This window comes from Marmota monax, unplaced genomic scaffold (genome assembly GCF_021218885.2).
Source record: "Marmota monax isolate L192 unplaced genomic scaffold, Marmota_monax_Labrador192_F-V1.1 WCK01_AAM20220418_F8-fsc00287, whole genome shotgun sequence".
NCBI lineage: Eukaryota > Metazoa > Chordata > Mammalia > Rodentia > Sciuridae > Marmota > Marmota monax.
Window position 1 is genome coordinate 126,790 of NW_026693334.1, and position 18,327 is coordinate 145,116.

At 41.3% G+C, this 18,327-nt stretch overlaps 1 protein-coding gene across 1 annotated transcript in view; it reads right to left on the bottom strand.

Moving 5' to 3' along the window:
- Window positions 1-18,327, bottom strand: part of Ctnnd2 (catenin delta 2) — an 818,473-nt gene that overhangs the window by 32,158 nt on the left and 767,988 nt on the right. Inside the window, 2 exon segments of the mRNA XM_058583219.1 lie at window positions 11,661-11,745; window positions 16,889-17,209. Coding sequence (XP_058439202.1) covers window positions 11,661-11,745; window positions 16,889-17,209 — 406 coding nt within the window.

Genomic DNA, 18,327 nt, shown 5'->3' on the forward strand with positions numbered 1-18,327 from the left:
TCCTCTGACATTACTGATGCTCTTTGCATCGTGCAAGACTATTTTTTAATAATCTGGAAACTTACAGGTCTTCTTCTTTGCCCACTGCACTGGTCTCCTGTATAGGACTAAGGAGTCATGGAAATGGCTGTTTTTCAAAGTTGAAGTCAACTGGTAACTCCTGTAGAACCCTTTGCAATGAGAGGTAAGCATAGTGGGATCTTCCAAAAAATGTGCTTTGATAAAAACTGGGCACTGAGAGTCAAGGAGTTTGGTGTTGATATGTACAGAACATGCACATTATGGGCATAAACATGTCAGTAACCTTTAAAAAAAATCTCCACCTTGTAATAGAAACACTCAGCTTTTGGTTAGGCCTCCAGGTAGAGAGATCTGCCCCCATGATTTAGAGTCTCCAAAAGAAGAAGGCACATGCTCCTGGCCCATTTCTAGTTGTCTGTTATGTGGACAGACTGAGGGTCAACGTGAACACTGAAGATGAGGCTGACACTCTAGAGGTGAAGACAGCGAATGAGGAGAGGCCAACCCCTGACTCCAAGAGGTGTTATTTCACGGTTTGACTATTACACTCAGACTCTCATGTGAGAGGGTATGGGGCTGAGTAATGGGCCCCAAAGAGGTCCTTTTCCTAATTCCAGAACTTGTGAATAGGCTACCTTAAATGGCAAAAAGGACTCCGAAGGTATGATTAAGATCTCAAAGGACAAGGTCATTCTGAGGATGTCAGGGCCACTGCAACCACCACGTCCTTCCCCATGAGAGATTTAGGAGGTGAGAGCTGGGGAAGGCAATATAGCGCTCAATGGAAGCAGAGCGAGGGACTCAAAGGTGCTTTGTTGCTGACGTTGAAGACGGAGGATGAGGCCACCAGCCCAGGCATGCAGGCCACCTCCAGGATTCTTCTCTGGAGAATGTAAAGAGCGAGTGCATCCCTGCCAACACTTTGATTTCAGCCCAGTGAACCCATTTTGGATTTCTGGCTTCTAGAACTGCAAGATCACTTATTTTTTGGTATTTTTAACTTTTTTTGGTGGTAATTTGTTAGTGTTGCAGTAGGAAGTAAATCCAGAGGGTGATCCATTTCTAACTTCCTTTGAGTCATGTTTGTTCAACATAATGACTTAGCATTATGAAAAACTTGTAGATAATTACAGAACTGACAGGGTACTGTGGCCTGTGTTAATATGATTTTCCACACTGTCTCCATGGCCCCACATTCTCTAATTACAGTTCTAGAGCATTTGTTCAGAGCTTCAACAGTGGCAGACCAAACAGGCTTCTGCAGTATTAGCATGTGACCCACTTTCATATGGTCTAAGATTAGGTGAGGAATTTTCTAGAGGGTGAAGAGGCACTCCCATGAAGGTAGCCAGTGGCTGAGTATTCCCCACATCCCATCTCCTAAAACCCAGGGGACAAACTTCTTAAAGAGCTTGACCATGGGCTCCCTGGAGTTTGGGTGTTGCCAGAGCCGGTGTCTTGAGTAACGTTGGCAGAATGATTTGGGGTCAGAGGTGAATTGACCATGGAGCACAAGAAGCTTAAATTTTAGGTCCTCCCACTGCATGGGCTCCTTCGGAGGATGGTAGATAATTTTATAGTCGTAAAGTTTACTCTTTTTTTTAAACAGGACTTCCAAAACTATGTTATCTACAGGAACACAGAGTTTGTATCTAACCAGTCTATATACAGTGAAGAAGCAGAAGCCTGAGGCTGATGCAGAATTCTGAGCAGTTGGAGGAGGCTGGGCCCAGGCCAGGCAGCAGACGGAAGGCTCCCAGCAGCAGGTGGCACTTCTCAGTAAACCAACCACTGCCCTCACAAGAGAAGGAGCTAGCCGGTGGACATCTCCCAGAGCCCAAGTGCACCAGAGCAGGATATGGCTGCACTGGTCAGGTTGGACCTCCTCACTGTGGCTTCCTCTCCCACTTGGTCTAACCTCGTTGGTGGCACTGGGAAGGGTAAAGTCACAGCTTATGAGAGAGGGAGGGAGAAAGGGAGGGTGAGGGCAGCATGAGCACACTCAGCCAGGTTGAGGTTCTCATAGGTGACATCCCCAAATCTACTGGGATCCACTGAAGATGGAGTGGGTAAGGTTGACGTGGTCACACAAAGTAAGCCACAAGAACGCACATACGCTGTACGCCTACGTTAAACTTCCTGAGTTTTCTAGTTACTGATGCAATCATTTTTTTCTGTCTTTTGTCTCTAGGGTATTTTTGTCATGGGTGAAGCTCTGTAACTGAGTGGTATTATAGGGGAAATGTTTAATTTGGGCACCGCTATGTGGATTTCCCTGACATGGGGACCTGTCCCAGCAATAGTTATAACTGAGTCACTTCTCGTCTAGCAACTGCCGTGTGCATTGATTTCCACTTTTGCACAATTGATTTTTGCTTCTGTTCCCATTTGTGCCTTTGTTTTTGGACAGATATCATATGATGAGTGCCTGAGAATTCTCTCTGAGAGGTCAGGGGACCTCATGAAGAAAGACCTTCACTGTCAATAGAAACATCAACAAGTAAACGCCCAGATTTATGGAGGAGAAAGTACCATGGACGAGTTTAACTTCAGCCTTTTCATTTTCTACCCTAACTTCATATCAAGCGGTTTGGAAAAGAAAACACTAGAGGAACTACAATTGTGAACTTTGAGGACTCCAGCCTTGGGGTTGTTTTAGAATCTGGCTAGAAGTCCTTGTGTTTTTCCAGTCATCTCTTGGTGAGGAATTTTCCAGCACTGCTGAAAGATTAATAAATTCCTGGTGAACGGGTTCCCTGATAAAATGACGGCTCTGCATTTAGCAGTTTAATTTATTTCTACAGAGGATTTAGTGCTTTTCCATGACTATCTTAGATACCCAGAGAGTAAAATCTATTAATTCTCAAAATGGTACATACCGAAGGAAGTATTAAAGTATGTCTCACTCTTCTAACTGCAAAGCTTAGGGATCACAATTTCGAATTTTAACTTTGTTGTGTTTTTTCCTTGATGATATTTCAAAATAGATTTCTGATTTTCATCACAAACTAGGATGGTTCTTCAAATGCCCAGCAGACCAGGCTGATGAAGGGATGTCAGACGTGAGCCATTAACTCCAATTTGCGGGGACAGGACTCCTGGCTCATTTATGTGCAGTGGTCAGCCTTGAACAGGCAGCAGGAGGCCACACAAGGGCTGGGTTCACTCTCCCACCTGCTGTGGTGTGGGCACCGGAGGAGACCTGTAGGCATTCCCTTACCTATCCATAATTACTTATTGATTTCTTGTTTTGTCAGTGCAATGGTGGTAAAAGCCAATGAAATGAATACCAGGGCAGGAAGAAAAGAGAGTCCTGTGTGAGACAGGCTGTGAAGGGCATGGACCTCACTTCTATCAAAGCTCATTATTCACTGGCTGAATGGAATGTGCGATCCAAGAGTCTCTATTCCCTGACAATAAAGGGAAGGGCATCTAAAGATTAGCTTTATGTTTTGTTTCTCACATCAAAATGGCAATAGGAAATACAATATTGCCTGTCAGAGAAACATGACCTTACCCAGTTTCCAGGACAGGCAGCTTGCATTCCGGGAGAGAGCAACTCACTGTGCACAATGCTGACATTTCACTGGGGCAGGGGCAGGATCCTAAAATCCCCAGGCCTGGAATAATCTGATTTCTAACCCCAGTGACTGTCAACAAGAGTTTGATTCTGATGTTTGATTGATCTTGGATTCGATCTCTGCATTTATGAGCTAAGGATTTTAATTCTTTCGGAGAGGCTGAGTCGATGTTGTTCTCTTTGAAGCACTCTGAGTTTCTTGGAACACATGAGTCTCAGTAACAGAAGGCTACATGCTGGAAAGAATCATCTGCCACTTGGAACAGGGACTGGCCTGTCTCTTCCGTGGTAACACAATAGTTTGTTTCAAAGGCTTAAACATGTTTCTAGGAAGCATCTCATGGAGAAGCAAGGGAATGGAAGAACACAGGTGGTGGCTCCACTCACCGCTTGCCCTCTCAGCACCCAATGCTCACAGGCATTTTTACTCTGGTGTCGGGCTGACTGATACTACTTCCAGTTGATCTCAGATGAACCAGTATATGTCTTGGAAGGCAGAGCAGAGTTCATCGTACCTGAAGCTCCATGACTGCCCTGTGAATCAGTTACCCTGAGGTGGGTCCCCATGGAATCACACAAGAGGGCCCAGAGGGCTTGGGTAGCTAGGGCTTCCAGAGCTTCCCAAAGCTGTGGCTGAGTGGCCCCAGCTAAGTCCCACTGAGACTCCAAGTCCAGATTGCGAATGTTGAGGCTTGGGGAGAGCAAAACACTGCTGTGTGGAGCTGAAATCCGACCAGTTTAGGGAGGAATCACACACCAAAAAGATGTCATGGAAAGTGACAAGGAATCTCCTGGCTGGCATATTAGCCTAGAGCCCACCCACCACCAGGCAGGAATGATTCACTGGTGAAACATTCACGTACACTGGTTGTCATTCTTCAGCAAAAAATAATTTTGCTTCAATGTGACAGTGAATATGAGTTCTTATTTGCATTTTTAATAATCAAACAATAGCATAGTTCTATTTTAGTAAAATTGAAGGAAGACTTTGATCCAAAGCCTAAAATCTATGTGCTAAATCTTGTTCAAATATCTGTCCAGATTTAACAGAAGCTCAGAATTTTAGGCCAGTGAAAATACTCTGTAAGATGCTATCATGAGAGATACCTGCCATTATATATCTGTTCAAAATCAGAGAATACACAACACCAAAGGTGAACTCCAATGCAGTCTATGAATTTTATGTGACTATGATTTGTCAGCACAAGTGCACTGACTATAACAATTGCCATTCTGGTGGGGGATGCATATGTGGTGCAAGGGGTATATGAGAAATCTCTACACCTTCCTCTTAATTTTGCCTAAATTTAAAATTGCTTTAAATAAAGAATTCAAAAAATGTATTTAAGAGAAAATAGTAAACTTCCTGAAAGAACAACAACAAAATCTGAGACCAAGTGCTAAACATGCTTACATTTTTAAGAGTCTGCTACATAAATAATACCTTGAAAGTAAAGAGGGCCATGTAAAATGTAAAACCAAAGTCTGTCACTGAATTCGTATTCTGGAAGGCTAACTAAATTGATTATGGACCTACAGCATCATGAAGACCAATAAAACAGAGATCCATATTGTTTGGGGATTAGATAAATGTCAAGTTTCCATGCCATTAAACTGCGAGTTGTATCTTTTTATATTCTGGTAACCAAGAGTGGAATTGTGAATTTTGGGAAACAGAATAATCGAAGTAGTTGAGATAAACTATGAACTATGATTTTAAATAAGTCAAAAACATCTATTTTTGCTTAAGACATAGTTATGCTTACTTTCATTTATTTCATTTTCTGCATTTCTATTTTCTAGCACATATGAATAAAATCTCTTTCAGGCAGTACTTCTTAATTTTGCCTGGTCCCTATTTTTGATATTCCTTAATTCAACACTGTTAATTAGGAATGAATACTAATTGTACCAGAGCTGGGCACAAACACCACAGCAATTTCCAAGGAGAAATCACTTGCAACATAAGTTCAGGGTGCGAATTCTTCCACAATAAATATTTGAACCCAAAATGAAATTATTTTATAATAAAAATACAAATACAGCTTAGGCTGTAACATGTTAGCTGTAGGTTCAAACTATTCCTAATACTTGAAAGTTATTCTTTCAAAGTATGAATTTAAACAATTTTATTCATTCAAACTAATCTGCTATGTAATTATTTCAGATTAGTAAGGAGTGACCTTACTTCAGAGCTAAGGAGAGGTCAGAAACATTATTTTCAAGGAAGGTGGTACAAAAACATGTAGGGAGAATGAAAATTTAGATGGGCTAATTGGATGGAGTATGGACTTGGGAAGGCTTTAGCGGATGGCGGGGATGAAGAGTGACCTGCAACCCCACTCAGCTGCGGTGGTGATAAGGGCTGGCAGGAAGCAGGGAAGAGCTACAGAGAGAAGCTACGGCCACTCTTGAAATGACTCATGGGCTTTGCTGACATATTTTGACTCTGTCCTGAGGACCACAGTGGCCACAGACTGGTGTGGCTGCAAGGAGACATGAATTCAGATTTGCTCTTTAGAAAGTTCACACTGAATGCCCTTTGGAGAATTTGCTGGTGAGGAGTAGGACTGAAATAAGAAGCCTCGTTGGGAAATAAGAAGCCTCGTTGGGAGACTGGAACCAAAATCCAGAGATAGGAGACAACTGTTCATGAGTACAGAAAGAAGAGGGCAGAAGCAGAAGCAGAAATCTGGGGTTTGCTGGTGGACTGGATGCTGCAGAATCAGGGAGATGCCTGGGCATTGACTTAGGAGCTGTGCAGCTCTTCAACTGGGGTTGGGAGGCAAGAAGAGGAGCTGACTCCAGGAGAAGCAGGCCTGTCTGGGATCTGATTCAGGGAGATGCTGCAGATGCTGCATCTGAGCAGGTTTTCTAGCAGGGGGCTAGAGATTCAGAAAGCAACTGGGGCTAGAGAAATAGATTGGAGAGGCCACAACATTTAGTTGATAATTGAATCAACGAGAAAAGTTATGATAACCCAGGAAGAAGTTGTGCATGATATGAGAAAATTCCAAGCATCAGGTCCTTGAGGATGTCAAAATTCAAGAAATGAACAGGGAGGAGCCCATAAAGGGTGGAAGGTGGGATGGGGATCATGAGACCTTATGGGAAATAGATTGTCCTAGTACTTCGGAGAAGACTGTTTTTGTGAATGACACTATTTTGCCAAAATGTGTTCAAACTAGAAGCACAAAGGATCACAGCAGAGCCTCTGACTAAGGAAACATGGTTGGCTTGCACTTGTGAATTATTTAACCCTAGACCTCACCATGATCCCCAGTCTAATATGTCTTCAGCATACTTGACCTTCCCCTCCACCCCCACACAAATTCAGCACAATTCCAAATGGAATGGAAGCATACCAAATACTTCCCCTCCACCCCCACACAAATTCACACAAATTCCAAATGGAATGGAAGCATACCAAATACTTCTGAACTACTTATGCTGTCATGTTATAAAACCCCGTTTGTGGTTTAGTTTACCTAAACCTCACCATGCAAAGTTCTCCCTGTTGGGACTCTGGACAATATGGATGGCCGGCGGAGATGCTTAGGAGACAGATTGTGGGAAGGGAGCAGTGCTCCAGTGTCTGAGGACAGGAGGAGACTGTAGAAGAATCAAAGGGGAAACAAGCCATAAAAATGTTGGTGCAAATGAATAGTGATGGTGACAATGACAAAATAAAATCCTCAGCTTTAAAACTCCAGGATGAGAGGGACAGCATTTGTCAGCAAAATGGCATGAACAAGTGTTTTGGATCAGCAGCAGCAATGTCCATGGGCACATGAGTTCCCAGTGTACAGAGCCCTTTGGTGACTGCTGTTGCTGCACCTGAGACAATCAGCAACCCAGCAAGGAAGGTGCTACACTTTTCCCTCATATGTGAGGACACCGAGATTGGGGCTGGATTGAGGAGACATGCTGTGGTCTCTGTGGAGCTGGGGAGGTTTTAGATGCAGGGATTGAGGAGTGCTAATATCTCTGATTCTTAAAGCAGAAGGAAGGCAGTGAGTCATGGAGGTCCAGGCCTCCAAACTTCCAGGACCCTGAGGCCATGTCCAGCCACCTAGAGAGAAGATTCTGCTTGTAGAACTGCCATAGGCCATTTGAAGAGGTTATTTAGTTTTCTGGAGACTGTCAGCAATGTCTGGGAAGGAATGGCCTGGTAGAGATGGAGGTCAGCTTCAAAACCAGGAAGGCCAACACAGAGAAGAAAAATGAGACTTGCTCAGTATGGCTTTAGGGGAAAAACCTGCAGATAAAGAGATCAGTGCTTAAAGTAAGCAAGAAGTTCTGGCTATCTTGGTCACCCTCAAATGAAATAATGTCTCTCATTAGGTCATACTGGCAATTGGCATTAAAGATATTCGAACAAAACGAAATGACTGCTGGAGCCGATTCAGCCTTCCTTCTCCTGTCATGGCTGCCCACGTCTCCCGCCACTCTTGTATAGCTGGACGCGGCTCCAGGGCTGAGATCTAGCCCCAGGGGCATGTGCAGGAGTTTGGCAGTTCCCCCACTGCTTGCCCACCTTTCTCCCTCTCCTGTCCAGACAGACAAGGACCATCCGCTGGCCCCAGGCCACCGTCTGACCAGGTGCAGTCTGTGAGAGTTCTATGAAAGATGTCTGTTTAGATGGAGCTTCTGAAGTTCTGAGTCACTCTGTTAGAGTGACATAGGTTCCAACCAATTGAACTGTTTCTTGATGATCTGACAGATGATTGCAGTATTTACACAAGGACAGGCACCAGTGGTTTCCCCAACTCTACATTCTATCTCCCGCTCACCCAGTCATTCCAACAGTCCCCAACCATGGTCAAATGTAAGCACCTCCTGTTGTCAGTGACATTCTGAGGTTTTGGGAAGCCAAGCTCTTCTGAATTCCTGCTCGTCTTTGCCTCCACCTGCAGACAGTTCCCGAGGCTAACAGCCTCCAAGATGATGCAGGTGGCAAGGACGTTTTGCAGATTTATTTGTGACTAGCTAAACTTAAGGACTTCAAAAAGGTGACACAGTATTTATCTTGCATTTCATAAGGTTCTTTGCAATGGTGTATTTTCCCTGCGGGGAACAAACCCAGAAGGCCAGGTCTTACTCAGGTAGAGGGTCAGAGAATACAAATGTGTTTGGGCTCCAAACAGGAATTAACAACACCCAGCCTGAAGAATATTCCACCCATTAGTCCTCTAAGAGGTAAATAATAAAGTAGACAAGCTAGAACTAAAAGTCCCTGGCCTCTGTGCCTGGGTCTAAGGGAAGATGTCAGTGACAGATGGGTCTGAGTTCTGTCCCCGACACACGCGGCTGTCATTCCAATTTCCATCTCCCCCTCATGGTTTTCCTCTGGCCATAACTCCCTTACCTCTCACCTCCTAATTATACATACTGTAAACATTCTTCAAGACTTTGCTCTATAATTTTCCTTCCCTTAATTCATTCTTTAAAACCTGAAATATATAATTCAGGATCTAACAAAATCTCCAGTAATTGTTCCATCTTTCATTTTTGCTCAGGTGGCCTCATCCATATCTTAAGTTTCCTTTGGAACTCTTCCTTTGCTCAGCCCATAATAGGTGTTTAATAAATAAATCTGAAATGTGGGTAGTTAAAAGATATGAATCTGATCTTTTTCTGATGATATGTAAATTGTCAATGAAGAACAAGAGAGATCACTTCCCTGATGATTAAAACAATTCATGAGGATAAATGAGCTTGGTTTTCTCACCCAAAGACTTTTCAAATGGAGAGATTTTTGAATTTTGAGCTTTGCTATTAACAGCATTATGACATTGAGCACCAAGGTCCTCATTTCATTTCACAACTGCATAATTTGGAAATGATTAACAACAGCTCTTTCTCAACATCTTTAAATCATGGGTCAACTAAAAATATCATCATTTATTTCTCTAGCCCATCTTTCTTGAATTTTCCCATATGAAGCACATTTTAAACTTTCTTTAGCTCTTGAATTTAAGGTCCATTAAATTCCTGTCAACACATTCTTATTTTCACGGAAATAGAAAGACAATTACACTTTTTGAACTGTACTATCAACAAAGAAAAAACTAAGGTGAAATCTCATACTCCTATTTAACAAATAGTGTGCAGCATCTTAAAAGCTGTACCCCTCCAGTGCACAAAAGCATGAGCAGGTGCATTTGTGCACAGAGGAGGCACGGAGGATCCCAGGGAAAGTGGTTTATTTGAGGCAGTAATACTTCTTTGAGCTCCTGGAACCACTGACTCAGAACCACCAGCTTCGTTCTAATTTCTAACATGTTCTTCATGTCTGGCTGCTGGTTAGCCCAAGGACTCCTTCCTGGGAGAGACGTCTGTCTCCTGGAGGAGTCCAGGGAGGAACTCAGAGGGGATGCTGGGACCTGAATTTTAAGCAAAACAGAACAGAATCCAAAACATTTGCTCCTCCTGACATGCAAAATACTAAGAAAAGGATGCAATTAATCTTCAACACTCAACACTTAATTTTGTTATCTGTGATTTAACTTCGACACACCACCTCCTGGGGAACAGGAAAACTTTGAAAGAAAAATATGTAAGCTAAACTTTATCAATTTAAAGTGCAAAGTAATGGATGCTTAAGGGAAGTAGGAAGGCCCTGAGGAAATCTAGAAATAGACTGTAACTTAGTAGAGCCAGTTATTAAATATTTACTTTTTCCCATTGGTTTAGAAAAAGACAAAATTCTTTACTGGCAAGATGGGTCTCACTCCCCACAAGAGACCCTTGCTGAGGCCTCACAATCCGGCCCAAGGAGCTGGTTTCACGGCAAGGCTGGTGGGTGTAAAGAAGGCAGTGATGACCTTGGCTCTCTCCCCTCTCCACACTGGCAAGCAGGTGCTTTGGGCAGTAGCCATGGAAGCCCCTGTGCCCTGCCCCAGCCCCATCTGATCCAGGCACTGCTTTCTTCCTGTATACCCATGTTCTCTACTCCCATTCACTAGCTCAAATTTTAACTACCCACATTTGCTCGGCAAAACAACAACTTATGGGAGATATTGTTAAAGTATTCTCCCCACTAAAAAAAAGAAAGAAAGAAAGAAAAAGTATCCACTATTTAGAAGCATTTGGAAATGAGGCATAGAACCAAAATCTCTAGATGTGGCATTTTTCTCTTCAGGTTTAATTTCGAATCATTTTGCAGGTAAAGACTTCTTCAGAGGCATGATATGAACGCTTACTACCTTGCACAGGTGTACAGACCAATTGCCCCAAGGGCCAAGCCCCTCTGAGTTCTCAGGTGAACACTGGAACCATTGTCTCCTTCCCACTGGGCACTAAAGTGGTGAGGTTCTCAGGGCCAGGGGGAGGGTCCACATTGCTGGGACTGAGTTCACATCCTTGTTCCTGGGCTGTGACACTGGACTGCCTGTATTGCTTTTTGTAATTTTTTTCTGCCTCCTTTCTAAAATTACTTGTTGAAACTTGTTAATAATTTCCCCCTGCCAAAAAAAAACTCCCTGAGTTTATTATATTTTAGTCTATTGTAGAATGCAAAAGTGTAGGAAGATAGGTCTACTTTCTTCTTTATGTAAGGTGATTTAGCATAATTAAAAATATTACATATTTCAAAATAGGTGGAAGAGAAAATATTGAGTGTTCTCACCATAAATAAATGAGAAATATTTCAGATGATGGATAAGCTAATATCCTGAATTGCTTATTACATTAGGTATACATGTATTGAAACATCACACTGTACTCAACAAATACATACAATTACTATGGTTAATTAAAAATTTAAAAAATCACAACCTCTTATGGAAACAAAAAAGACAACTTTGGGTAAGACTCTCTGAGTGTGGATCTGTCCAGTCCCAAAGGTTCATGGATCTTGGTGTGTATTTAGGGGACACATGGTGGTCCTGTTTTTGCATCTTCATTGATGATCTTGTTTTAGTAGCATTTTGGCTACTGAGGCTGTTGGACTAGTGCTGTCCATATCTGAGGTGCCTTTTGTTATGGCCAAATACTGAGTCTTTGGATCCAGAGCCTGTGTGAAGCTCCTAAGCCAAGTAGGTAAAGCAAACCTTACCTTTTTGTACAGACTTCTCAGATCTCGGTACTGCCACATGCTGTTTAGGACCTGAGATGCAGCCTTGACCACTTTTGGGGAGTGTCTGATAAAGGAAAGACAGGAAATGCAATCAGAGTGGTAGCTGGGCTTGCACTGACCCTGACATGTCAGGAGAGGTCAAAATGGACTTCCTCCCAGCTTTGCTGGCTCTTTTCTTCTCTGCCTGGGGACTGCAAAGGATTTTTGTACCAGTCCCCATCCGTGGTCTCATCACACATCCATGAGGGTGACAGGTAGGAAGAAATTACAATTTGGCAAAGAGTTTTTAAAAATGCAAACACAGGAACAGTGGCATGTGGTCAGAATGCAGACTTAGTGTTTGACTACAAAATGGAATAGAAAGAAAAGAAACAGTGATCAGAAAGGACAAGCTTCAGGAGTTCTGATGGCAGTTTTGTGGAACACCTGGTAATAAGAGAGCAGTGTCCCACTGGGGCATGAGAGCGTACCAGCGTTGACGCTACACACTTGCTGAGGCCATAGGCAGTGAATGCTGAAGTGGGCACACTCTGACATGGGTGCAGAGGAATACATTTGTGTAAGAATCTATAACGCCTTACCTGCACTTCAAGTTCTGGCCTCTGGACCATAGTGCATAGGGAGAAACCAAGGTCACAGAAATATTTGGACAGGAAGTTGTTAACTGCGTTCAAAGTCATGCCTTTGAAATACCTATGACAATATAACTAGATATTTTGATTTAGGTTCAGTGCCAATCTGAATCTCAAAACACAAATTAGATTAATAAATTCCTGTCAATTTAATTCAATTGAATTCTTGGAAGTCACTTTGACCTGTGGTCATGGAAGCTACTCAGGAATTAATCTAAGTTAATCCACTCAGGAATTTTGTATACTAATAGGCTGGTTTCACAACCAGAGCACTATTTTAGTGACTATCATTACAGAGTCTATCTGAGAGTGTCTGATAAAGGAAAGACAGGAAATGCAATATGAGGGGTCAGCTCACTTTTTCTGCAGAAGGTCAGATGGTAAATATTTTATGATATTAGTCACAATTACTTAACTGTAACTGAAACATGAAAAGTCATATTTAAACAAATAGGTATAGCTGTGTTGTAATAAATGTGATTTATCAAAAACAAGCAGTTGGTAGGATGTGGCCCATGGTAGATTATCAGGGGATTCCTGCCTCATGTAGATGCTGACTCCTGGTGTTCGGCAAGATATTACCATTCATGAAGACTCCAATGTGATAACCACTCCTGAAGGTGACTGGTTGCAGTGGCTAGCAATAATATCTGAATTAAAACCAAAGATGCCTTTGAAATAAAATGGTATTTGAAACAAAATAGGAAGATGGTAGATGGTCCAGGATGAGTTTTCAGTTGAGAGCAGAAGTAAATAGATATTCTGAGGCTATGCATTTTACAGTGAAATTATGGGATGCCAATACATGGTGGAGAAAGTGGCTGCTATTTTCCTAGGTCTTCACATTTGTCATTTAGACCAACCTAGTTTGAGGATTCTTCATCCATTCACTGAAGGGCAAGTGTAGCAGCCATTGCTATGATTACTGAGATGAAATTCAACTTTAGCCATGTTAGTTACATCAAGGAATTAAAGAGAACAAATATAGAGTTTCTATAAATTCCAATTTTTAACATTTCTTTTCCTGAAATGAATTGTTGCTAAATTATTTCAAAATTTATGATAGTATTGTGCTCCAAATGTAATTTTAAATTCTTTTGACTTAAAGACAGAATTTTAGACCTTTTTGTGGTCTAAAAGATAAAGGTACCTGTCATTCTTATATAATCAATGCTGAACAAAAATTAGATGCTATTTTTTTTTGAATTTTGTCACTGTTGGGGAAGTATTTGTCTGTGATGATACTCAAGCAACTTAAGAGGAAACTATATTAAAATTTAGGTAGTAATAGTGTAGTTGAAATATTCAGTAAAAAAAATTCCCTGACACAGTATAATTTTTAAGTTCCACTTCTTTCCTAGTTATAAAATAGAAAGAGACTATGATTCGTAACAAATAACAGTTTTTAACATCTTAATTAAAATGCCAATACATCATAGTGTTATAATAATATGTGAAGGTCAAAGAAACATTGACTTCTTTTTAAGTCGTTAATTTTGATTCATCCACTAGACTGGTATCATATAAACTTCTACTTGAAAAACGATGAGTATTGATTGAAGGACTTGAACATTGAGTGCTTTTAATGTGACAAGTGATTATAACCCAAGCCACAATACAGAGTTCTTTTCTGACAAGTATCAGTTGAGACTGTTAATAGCTTTTCTGTCTTATGACAAAAGACAGGGACACATTCAATGCTATTTCCTATACAACTTTTACAAGCGGAAAAAAATATTATTTTTGAAATAGACATGATAGAATGCCCATGATGGGTGTTTAAAATGATGTGAAAAGAACATTATCGAGACTTCAAAATGGTGAGTATGAGACTCCTACAAGAGTTAATAACAATTACACAATGTCCGGTCTTCACCAGAGCTGTCAAATCAGGGGTGACTGTTCTGAACAGTCATGCCAGCAGCAGGATCCCAGTCCCATTGGTTGTGCTCCCAAGATGCAGTGAGTGTTGTGCAATCACATGGTGATGGCCAACTCACCAGCCTGGTTCATATCACTGCATATTTAGGCTTGCATATATTTAGAAATAAAACAGATCTGTACATAAAATGGAGGATGATAGCTAGGCATGCTTTTAATGCCTGTGGCTTCTAATATTATTTCAAATGAAAATCAGATATACACTAAATTTATCTTTGGAAGTAATTTTTAAATAATAATTTAGGGTGGACTTTTTGCAAGTATTTTAATAATTACCTAGTATGAATTGATACTCTTATAATTTCCAGTTATGAAATCATTCCCAATTCCAAAAAATCTATTGTCAATAAAGAGTTTCTCTTTTATTAAAACATTGCTAGAAGGTGATGGGGATCTCAATGTCTCCTATCATGATAGAATTGAGTGAGTTTCATGCTGAAATATGGAGCAATTCTCTTGGAATCACTTGGTTTCAAGGGCAATGAAAAGAATAACAAAACTGAAGTACAGATAGATAGGAAATGAGGAATTATAAAATTCTTGTTTTACCCCCTCAATTAATCAATATATATATTTTAAAAAATTGGCAACATGGAAAAAATGGATGAGCTTTCCTAAGCTGGAGAAATACAACTGAAAAGGTACATAATTCATTCCGGTTCGACACTTCTTATGCAACTCAGAAACCCAGGTTGTTGACATTGAAAAGAAGATCAAGGAACAATGAGACAGGACAAGTACCATGGAGAAAATTTTAATCAAATTAAAGGACATTTGTGAGATCATCTCAAGTGAAAATACCTTCCCATTAATAATAATCAAGTTAGGACCAGATATAACAGGTCCATTTTTTTTTGTATTGGCAGCAAGTATACATACTGTATTGCAGATAGTTTCTTCAAATGATTTTTAGTAATTTTGATTAACAGTTGTCTCTGACCATAGAACTGAGTCAAGCATCTTTTCTCTATAAGATTCCAATAGTGAGGCACACTGCTGTAGAGAAGCTCGGGAAGGAATGGAGTATCACTCCCTAACTCCCTAGTCTTAAAATTCAGAGAAAGTACTTCAATCTTTGAATGCCTCATGGACGTAGACAAAATGTTAGAGTGTTTCTGTGCACTCCAACTAGAGATTCCAAGCACCTACTGAAACTATGAAAGAAAAGCACATACCTGCAGTGTATGCACAACATCATGAGATCGATCAATCTATCTATCTATCTATCTACCTACCTACCTATCTCCCTGCCTACTTACATACATACCTACAGGTTATCTTGTTGTTTTCCCTTGCATGGTTGCAAGTCTAGGTATTGTTGGATCCATGTCTTTGACTCTGTGCCCTTCATTGCTGCATAACAAGTCATCATGCAGTATAGATGGGGAGGGTGTCGTACAGTATCTCTGTCTGTCTATCCATCTAACCATATATAGTTATAATTCAAGCCAACCATCTGCACCATGATTGCATGAGTCCTATGGGCCTTCTCTATCTGATACAGGAAAGTATTCAAATTCTAATGCTGAATTGTTGATTGAACCTATTTCCAAATAGGTTCTCAAGGTGCTTAAAACAGAAACACTGAAATCTCTGAAACACATTAGTAGCATCTTGAATTAAGTTAAATAATGAGACAGCATTTCCAGAAAGTCTCCAAGTGCATTTCTCACAGTTTCTAATAATGAAAGAAAAATTATTTAGCATTTAGATGTAAAGGAATGAAAAGTCTAGAAGCAGACAGACCCTTAATAACAAAAGGTTTACCCTTTTAATCTTCTTTGATTACACTGAGGGACTTCCAGGAGGCAAAATTTAATTAAGGTTGGTGCAGGTTTCTGTAAAAATTGACAGCTCTCTGATATACTAGCACCCTGGCTGGTGGAGATATTTTTTAGTTGTGTACACTAAGATACCCTTGGCTCTTCAATCACACAGGGAAACATTCCCATTTGTGGCAGTGCAGCTGCTTGACACCCCGTCTTATCTCTTTTTATTCCATTTGTCTGAAAGCTCTCCCTTCTCCCCACCATTTCCTCAGGTTAGGAAATTTCTGCTCATCCTTCTGGGCTTGATTATCAGTAATTTCTGGAAGAATATTATACAGCTCCCCCCTCGGCTTTAGATTGCAAAATATGGGCATAACGACTTGTTAAATTAAGTGGTTTGTCCCAAACCACAGCTTGTAAGGTGGGGTGGTGGGCTGGGACTGAGTTTCCTCTGACTGCCTCTCACTGTCTTCTCCCCGGTCGGTGCTGCTTGATGAGAGTTGAAGGGGCACAGGTCCGTCAATGCCTGAACTTGCAACCACACAAGGACTGTAGCAAGAAGAGTCCTTCATGCCTCCAGGTTAAGCGAGTATCTCTTGCAACACACTAGCATGAGGGTTGGAATGTCAATTCTACCTTTCCAATTTCTTGGCCATCGCCAACTCACAAGTTATTTATCAAATCAAAATTAACAGTGAGATCAGCTTTCGTGGTGAGGAAGGAAAACTGGAAACCATTTGCCTTTTTTTTTTTTCCTTGACTATGAGAGAAAAATGGTTTTGAGTGACAATCAATAGTGCTATCCATTGGCACACTTAGAACCAATTCTGCCCCTGTGGAGGTGGGACGTTACCAGCCAACGTACTTGTCTCCTTTGCTCTTGGAGATGCCGACCAGTTTCTCGATGCCTCCCGCGTCCCGCAAGGCCTTGGCGTTCTCCATGTTCTTGGTGATCACCTCGTGCAGGGTGCAGCAGACGGCGGTCACCGTGTCGTCGGACATGGCCTTGCTCGCTGCGTTGTTGCTGTTGTTCCCTCCGGGAAGCCTGTGGACCAGGTCTCGCATGGCGTATTTGCCTTTGGAAAAGGAAACACAGGGAAGAGTTGAGGAGAGGGCAAGCAGAGAAAGAAGGTTCAGGGAAAAAAGAACAGAGGCAGGTGGACGCAGTAGAGTCACTTTCCCACCTCTGAGTGTTGATCATAGGGTGATTTCAGACATACACACAGAGAACACAGCGGTCCTCCTTCAGAACCCATGGGGCATCGGTTCTAGAAGTCTCCTGTTCTGCTCCATGGTTACCAAAGTCTGGATGTTCAAATCTCTTATGTAAAATGGCACATGCACATTTTTCTTTGTATTTTTAGTCATCTTTAGATTCTTTTAGCTTAACAAAATGTAAATGCTATGTAAATAGTTGCTACACTGTATAGTTTAGGGAATAATGGCAAGAAAACGTCTGTAAATGTTCAGTACAGATGCAATTTTTTTTTTTTTTAGTATCTTGATCTGCTGGTGGTTGAATCCAAGCATGAGGAACGCATGGATGTGGAAGGTGCTCATGGTGAGCACCTGGAGTTTGGTCCTAGATACATCAAGGATGAATCATGGGTCACTTCATTTAAGCTTTGGTTTGTTTTTTCCATTTATAAAGGAGAATGACAATGATACCTGATTTATATTTTAAAAATTAAAGGAGTAGATGTATGGAGTGCATTTGACACAGTGATTAACGAGGATGCAGGACTCACTAGACATTAGCCATCACTAGGTTCCTACCTGATGTATTCACAAAAGTCAAGAAAATGTATGTGATTCTAAGAACCCCCCAAATACCTTGCCAGGAGCTATCTTGGGACCTGTACTACTGAACAGGAGTCAAGCCACACATATATAGAGAACATGGTCACGCATGTGAGTTCAGACCCCTTTATAGCACAGAGAAGTTGCTTAGGGCTATCTAACTAGGTACCTGGTCCATCAGGGTGACCTTGCCTCTCTGGGATTTGCCTAATGGGATTTTATCGTATGGGTCCCCCAATGTTTACTAATGTGGCATGTTTTTATTTGCGCAAGAAATAAAATCTAACTCTGCTTCCTTAATTCACTTTATCATTATTAATGCGGTTACTCCTGATGATAAGGGTACTTACAATGACATAATTATAGAGCCATTTTAGTTTACATAGCAGTTTAGGCAAGACAATTCATTTATCCCACCTGCAGCTTCCAATTCTGTTCCTTTAATTTATTTATGGAAGCGAGTAAATGAGTGCCTGCAGCAAAGTTGGCTGTTCTTAAATTTGG